General features: G+C 45.7%; 1 protein-coding gene across 1 annotated transcript; it reads right to left on the bottom strand.

Moving 5' to 3' along the window:
* Window positions 1-502: 502 nt before the first annotated feature.
* ZMAT2 (zinc finger matrin-type 2) lies at window positions 503-7,721 on the bottom strand (the record flags this gene model as incomplete). Its single annotated transcript, XM_084252631.1, is given in 8 exon segments — window positions 503-688; window positions 1,321-1,466; window positions 1,927-2,000; window positions 3,807-3,930; window positions 5,941-6,034; window positions 6,134-6,163; window positions 6,167-6,263; window positions 7,702-7,721. Coding segments are annotated over 8 exon segments (729 nt in total). The 3' UTR covers window positions 503-544.
* Window positions 7,722-7,862: the final 141 nt, after the last annotated feature.

Here is a 7,862-nt window from a genome sequence, read left to right as displayed (position 1 = left end):
CAGATTCATGCACACACACCCGCACACACCACCAACCCAGGCAGGAGTACACATGCATGCACAGGTGGCCAAAGAGCCACAGGGGGGATGCAGGAAATGGGGGTATGGGGGTGTCAAAGATATGCTATCAACTGGAAACTGGGGACCCAGAGAATCCTTCCATTGCAGGCTGAGTAAAGGTGAAAATTAGAACAAAGGCTGAACACAGGATAAACAGGATGCTCAGAGAAGAGAATGGACAGATGAAACGGGAAAAATGCAGGGGGAGTTTTGGGATAGTAGCCTCAGAAGAGGTGGTTTTTCTTTATTGGAAACGCAGATGGGCAGAGGTCCTGTGACTCCAGTGATATACTGAGGCTGAAGGAATGTGCCAGAACATTACCTCTGCATCCTGTGCCCTCTCTCAAGAAAGAGGGAAACCACAAACAACCACCCTCTTGCCCTCCCCACTGCCACTCTGAAGGACTTTCCCCACGTGCCTCCCCCAAATTGATCCCACACACACACAAAATTAGGCCCAGCAAAGGGCCAAGCACAGAAAGCCTCAGTAACTCTTCTTGGTGGAACCAAAGCCAGAGAAGCCCATCACAGCTGCCATCTCATCATCCTCCTCAAATGTCAAGTCCTCCTCAGCCCTCCTTTTCTTCTCCTTCTGTTTCTCTTTCTTGTAGGCTTTGGCCTTTTCCTCCTAGTGGGGAAAGAAAATCACTCAGAATCAGTTCAGACTCCTGAGCCAAATATTGTTGAAAGATAGAGAATTTCAAGATTCTTTTCTATCTTTAGGAGAAAACAGTTAAAGACAAACTCGCAAGAGCAGGGCAAAGTCATGATAAAGATTACAAGGGACAAAAAAGAAAAGTTTTAGCCTCTGGAAGGCACTACTCAAGCCTATAGTTAATCTCTAGTTCTTGACAAGGTTAAGGGAACAAAACAATGTAATACCAGAACTAGTGTTCTGGGGCATGTATTATAAGTTAGAAAACATTTAAGTGCCTTATGTCTATTATACTAAGGTTTCTTATATGGGGAAACTGAGGCACAGAGCAATTATATAAGTTGCCTCAGAGTTGCAGCCAGCAGGTGGAGAAAAACAGAATTTGGACACAGTCAGTTGTCTCTTTTGGCCTCTTGGGGACTAAGTACATTAGTTAATTCCTCCTATTGCTTAGGGGAAAAAAGTATAAATGAAAGTTGAAATATACAGAAATTCAAAAGACACGACTGTACTGGGGGTGGGAGTGCGATGAGGAAGAGCATATGCCCATGATGTACAACATAATACACAAAGCTAGGGAGGGAGGAGGGAAAGTAGAGACTTACCTCTTCTCTGAGTTCCTTCATCCTTTCCTCAAAATCATAATCCTTCTGCTTCTCTTCCATCTTCTTCTTGTTGACTTCAAAACGTTTCTTCACCTGATCCAAGGTGGAACGTTCCACACGCATAGACATGCCCAGGTTTCGCTGATCTGCATGGTGTACCCAGTGAAAAAGGTAAGGTCATTAATACAACTTCAATCTCTCAAATAGTCTTTTCCTGACATTAAAAAAAAAAAACTCATAAAGCATGCAATAAAAGTAATTTTGCCCAAAAAACCCCCTTGGCTTTACATGTTTGCAAGAGCAGCCACCCCAGATAACAAGATGCAAGTGGCTTTCAACTGCCCTTACTGAGCAGAATGTACTCCAGTGGGACAGTGGCGCGCAGGAGAAGACCATGACTTGGGCTTATGAGATCCTAGAACAGTGTCTTACCTCATGGTGCTGAGAAACATTAGACAGTGAAGTACAGGATGGTTGGCGTTGAAGCAACTAGAGAATTCCCCAGATATTAAAAAAAGGACCCAACTGAAACCCCCGGCCCCTCAACCCACCCCCAAAATCCAATCCCAGCCCCAATCTCAGCCACAAACTACCTCCAAGCCTTACGTTTCTTTCCATTGATGTGATCCAGAAAATTAATGGAGTCCTTTACCACACAGTCACAGACATTGCAGTAATATCTAGCAAAGTGAAAGAAATGGCACATGTCAAACCTGGTTTTAAGAAGCTTGTGCATTCCAGTGAACAAACTTTTTCTTTTAAAGATTTATTTTTATTTATTTATGCATACAAGAACTGGGGTGTAGGCCAGAGGTGCGGGCGGTAAGAGGATTCACCAAAGACAGAATGGGGAGCAGAACAGGTGGATCTACTGAAATACACTGCTGAAGAGAGCAGCAGGCAAGACAGGAGAGGTCTTCTGTGCCGTTGGGTCAGCTCCCTGGCTGGATGGAACTCATGCTGCAATGGCTGCCAATCACTGGCGGTATCTTGATAGTGCTGAGACTTTAACCCCTGCACCACCAGGGAGGCCCAATTAACATTTTTTTCCCCCCTAAAGATTTATTTACTTATTTATACAAGCACTGGGTACAGTCAGAAGCGCAGGAGAGTGAGAGAATTCACCAGAGCTAGAACGGGAAACAGAATAGGCAGACTGACGAAAATACACTGCTGAGGAGAGCAGTGGGCGTGGCAGCAGAGGTCTGTCACGCCATGTGGGACCCTTGCAGGTGGCCGGGGATTGAACCGGTGCTGCAGAGGCTGCGGGCAGCTTCGCAGCCCAGCGCTCAACCTCTGCGCAACCAGGGGAGGCTCCCCAATTAACAAACATTTTTAAAAGAAACTTCGTTTTAGAAAAAGGAGGCACACTTCTTCTTTCCATAAAGCTGTAGCTGTTGAAACAGTGTGGGAGCCAATCTCCAGAAGGCCTCCATGACAACCCCACCTTCTTATATGGGGAAACTGAGGCACAGAGGGATTATAGAAGTTGCCTAAGATTTGCAGTCAACAAATCCTTCCCTCTGCCATCCCCTCCCAATTTGTACCAGTGTGGGTCTGTGTTTCCAACAGAATATATCAAAAGTACTATTTACTTCCAAGGTTAGGTTATTTTAAAATGAGGTTTCTGTTTTTGTCTGTTATGTGGATCACTTGCTTTACTATGCGCAGAACTATGGAGAGGTCTGAGGCCTCCAAACCACAGTCACAAAAGAGTTTGAAAGCACATTCTCCAGTCCCACTCACATCACAAATGAATGCAGACACCTTGCTTGCCCCTTTGTGAGACCCTAAGCAAAATTCACCTAAATATGCCCTTCTCAGATTCCTTACCCACAAAAACTGAGATATTTGTTTTATGTTGCTGAATTTGGGGTTAATTTACACAGCAACAGATTAAATAGCACAGCTTGGAAAGACAAAAAAGGGTTTACTATGCAGCTCAGAAAACTCACTCACAGCTGTGCTGTCTACCTGCTAAAAAAGCTAACTAAACAGAGAAGCAATGGTAGGCAAAAGAATGACGAGTTCTTATAGGACCCTTCTTCCTATAGGTTATAAACTTGGTCTAGAAGGAAGACACACAACGAAGCAATCTATAACAATTACAACCTTTGCAACCAGGCTGGAACCTCAGCAGGCAGCTCCTAGTTCCACCTAATTTCTCTGTTAGAAATCTCCTCAGTAGGCCTTTCAAACTCCATTTGTTCTCCCTTGGCAGGAGAACAAATAATCCCTGTTAAGCAAATACAATGCTAATATGAAAACACCTAGAGTGACCTCTCCTGGAAATACTATGTTCACCTGAGACCTTAGGTGACAAATACATACATACATACATACATACATACATACATACATAATCCAAGAATGGAACTACAGTCAACAAGGTTGTTATATGGACTCCCTTCAACACTTCCTAAACCCAACAGAGATCATTTATAACACCTACTTGTGGCTGAAGAGAAAGATGAAAAGCCACTCACCCTCCCATCTCAGACTGTGGGGTGGTCTTGGTAATGACAATTGTCTTCCCAAGCTTGGATTCCAGGTCCACCTTGTAGTCCCTATGTCGGAGAAGCTCCCGCTTGACTGGCTGCACTGGTTTTCCTGAAATATAATGGGGAAGGAAGTGTCTTCAACATTACAGTTCCTCAACTAGAAAGGAAAAGAAATGCAGGAAACCCAATATCCAGGTTTACTATTTCTTTTTTTTTTTTTTTTTTGGTGGGACCCTCGCCGGTGGCCGGGGAACGAACCGGTGCTGCAGAGGCTGCAGGCAGCCCCACAGCCCAGTGCTCAACCGCTGCGCCACCAAGGGAGGCCCTATTATTTCATTTTTTTTTTAAGACTTATTTTTGTGTAGAAGAACTGGGGTGTAGGCCAGAGTTGCGAGGGCGGGAAGGGGGCAATGTATGTGTGAGAGGATTCACCTGAGACTGAGTGGGAAGCAGGACAGGTGGATCTACTGAAATACACCACTAAGGCAAGCAGCCGGCGAAACAGGAGAGGTCTGCTGAGCCCTATGTGGGTCAGCCCCCTGGCCAGGATCAACTCAGGGCCACGCAGTAGTAGCACTGAGACTTAACCCCTAGGCTACCAGGGAGGCCCCTCATTTCTTTTTTAAATATGGTAACAAGGGACACAATGCTAAGCAACAACTAGGAAGAACCTGAACACAGGAAAAATGGTAACCAACCCTTAACTCTCTACAGTTCTTCCCCATATTAAAGCCACCAAGTCGTCCTCCCTGGTAGTGCAGGGGTTAAAGTCTCAGCACTATCAAGCTATCACCAGCCACTGTGGCCTGAATTCGATCCCCAGCCAGGAAGCTAACCATACCACACAGCAGACCTCTCCTGTCTCACCCACTGCTCCCCTCAGCAGTGTATTTCAGTAGATCCGTCTGTTTTGCTCCCCACTCTGTCTCTGGTAAATCCTCTCTCTCTCCCCTACACCCCAGATCTTGTATGCATGAATAAAAATAAATCTTTTTAAAAAATTTTATAAATAAAGCCAACAAATCAAAAAAGTGTCATGTTTTCTAGTCAATAATTAACTGGAATAAAGGGAGTGCTGAACTTTCACCAAAAAAAAAAAAAAAAAAAAAAAAAAAAAGCAACTATTTAAAAGCAGTAACACTCTACAGTAATGCTTTCAGCCAGATAACCCAAGCAGAACACAGAAAGGAACCTTCTAAGAACTGAAGGAAAAGTTTAATATAGACACCAACATCTAGGAAAACTATTCTACAACTTAGAGGAAAAATAGAAAAGGGTTAGTGTGTGCAAAGTGATGTGGAAATAAAGCAGAAGAATGTACAAATTTGAAAACAGATGAGAAAAATAAGACATTTCTTTTTGTAAAGTGGAAACTCTCCTAGGAGAGAAGCACCAACAATAACATTGCATAAGGCACTACTGAGCCCCAATGAAACAATCATGTTTCCGGATTCCCTTGCTCTTCTCAGACTGTAGGGCAAGGTCTTGACTGGGATAGGATTGTTCTCCTAAGTTCAAAGAGGATCTTTAGCAACTTCTTTTTCTTTCTTTTTTTTTTTAAAAGGTTTATTTATTCATGCATACAAGAATCAGGGTACAGGCTAGATGCGTGGGAGGGTGAGAGGACTCACCAGAGACAGAGCGGGGCACAGAACAGGCAGACTGACTGAAAGCACCGCTGAGGGCAACAGCAGGCACGACAGGAGAGGTCTGCCACGCCATGTGGGTCTATCCCTGGCCGGCCAGGAATCGAACCGGCGCTGCAGAGGCTGCGGACAGCTTCACAGCGCAGTGCTCAACCCGCTGCGCCACTGGGGAGGCTCAATAACTTCTTCTGTCACTACTAAGGATTCCAATCTCTTTTCTGTACTTGGAAAGGGACTATTAATGAGCCAAGCAAAGAGAGAAAGCAGAGGATAACAGGGCTGGAAAGCAGCTCAAAACCAGTCATTCCATCTCCTCGCTCTCCCTTTATACATGTAAAAATCGAGAGGTAGGAGGCAACGCCGTGCCGAGGTTACACGGGGTAGGAGGGCAGTGCATTTCCACTTCCCACCCGCTCTCTAGCCACTGCACTGTCTCTACGATACCCTCAACCCTTGACGGAGCAGGAACCCACCATCCTTCTTTTCTCTCTCTTCCGTGAGCCTCTTCTCAGCGAGCTTCTCATATTCATCTTTGTCCCACTTTCGGCGAAAGTCCAAGTTTTTTGTCTGTGGGGAAAAAAGCGCTCAAGATTCGTCGCTACTCGTGTCCGAACCCCCAGAGAAATGAAGGGAACTGCGTCCTCGCCGCCAAGGCGGCCCCGGGACCTTTCGAGAGCCAAGTCTCTCCGCACCGCATCAGGAGGCTGAAGGGGCCTCAGGACCCCAACCCGAGAGACCTCCACGATTCCACTGACCCTGCGCCAGAGTCTTAGGGGGGAGTTCTTGAACCCGGACCCTTGGGTCGCGAGGTGGTGTCGGGAAGCCAGTCGGGTGCAGGATATCCCGTGCCGAGAAGCCCCCCCCGTCCCCGACAAAATCTCACCCGCACACACAACACCTACCCCGCTGCCCGACGCCATCTTCACTGCGAGGTGAATGGGATGCTGGAAAATGCCGTAAAGGGCGGCCTTGAGCCGTAAAGCGAACTTGCCCTCCAATGAGATTAGCGCCTCGAGTTCGACTGGGGCCAAGCGCCGGAGGGCTGCTTAAAACGACTGGTCGGCCCCGCCTCCGCCCCAAGGAAGTGGCGCACGCGCAAAGAGAGTATGAAGCAACACGGAAGTAAGGGCGCCGGCAACGTTTATTTGCCCTGGCTTTCAAAACAAAAATCCCAGAGTTGATAGATTTAGTTCAACTCGCCTATTTTACAAACGAGGAAACTGAGCTACAGTTCAGTGCCCAACTGTTTAACTTAGCGTGCACTGTCAAGAGTTTCTAAACCTTACTTAAGACGGAAGGGCTGTTATTTGGAAGTCTGGATACCCAGTTTATCTGTATGCACTAAAGACATGGCCCCACAACATTGAAGTGTTTACAAAGGCTACAGCCTTCCCAAAGCATATATTAAAAGCACTTTTTGCACTTTTTTTGAAGCAATGCTATCACCTTTTGGTTAACTCATTTTTCCTTCAACCGAGTGACATTTACAGTCATTCAATCTATTTAGCACAGTTTAGTCAACATGATTGAAGTTGGCAAGATCAGTCATCAGCAATACCTAGGGTGAGAACTCTGGTAGATGACTCGCTGAGTCGCTGAATTTTAGCGACATGATAGTATCTCTCAAGGTGGGGAGGGAGGGTCAGGAAAAACTGTCACTGCTCCATTAACTGAATATAGAAGCATCATCCCACAGAGATTACTCCTAGCTCAGTTAGAATTCTTCAGCGTTTTATGTGGCCTATGAAAACCAAGCCACTAATAACAAATCACCCAAACTAGTACATTTAACACTTTATTTAACATATTAACCAACCACTTCTAAAATAACCATCTCTTTGGCAGGACATGGAACAGTCACAGAAGTGATTTTGACACAGGAAATGATCTTGTAAAGCTCAAAAATTCAGAACTCCCCCCTGCTGAGTCACTTATTAAGTTCAACATTCAGAATTATTAAACAGCCTCACCCTGCTATTGTTAACAGTGGATGGACTAGAGAGATGCCACATCAGTATGGGCACTGCTCTGCCCTTGGGATAGCATGTCTCTCCTCAATGCAGAAAGCAGCCATTGCTCCTCCTCTCTGACTCCCCAAAATTCCCTGGACAAGATAATGCAGGCTGTAGATAAATTCCTCCAGAATTTGGTTCAGAAGCTATGGTGTAAGACTAAGTATCACAATGGTTCAGAATCCTCCTGGCCTGAGGTTATTTTCCCAGAGCCTTTCTCACAGCATCATTTCAGCACCCATTGTTGACATTCAACGGCACTTCAAATCTGCCATTTGGCTTTGAGGTTAGAGCAAGTGTCTTTCACATACAAGTCATCTGCACCCACACAGAATAGCTGCTCACACTAGCCCGGGAGTCATCAGGGTCTCATAGTTCTGTAC

Source organism: Talpa europaea, assembly GCF_964194135.1.
Source record: "Talpa europaea genome assembly, chromosome: 13".
Classification (NCBI taxonomy): Eukaryota; Metazoa; Chordata; class Mammalia; order Eulipotyphla; family Talpidae; genus Talpa; species Talpa europaea.
This window is presented reverse-complemented; position numbering and strand designations above follow the sequence as displayed.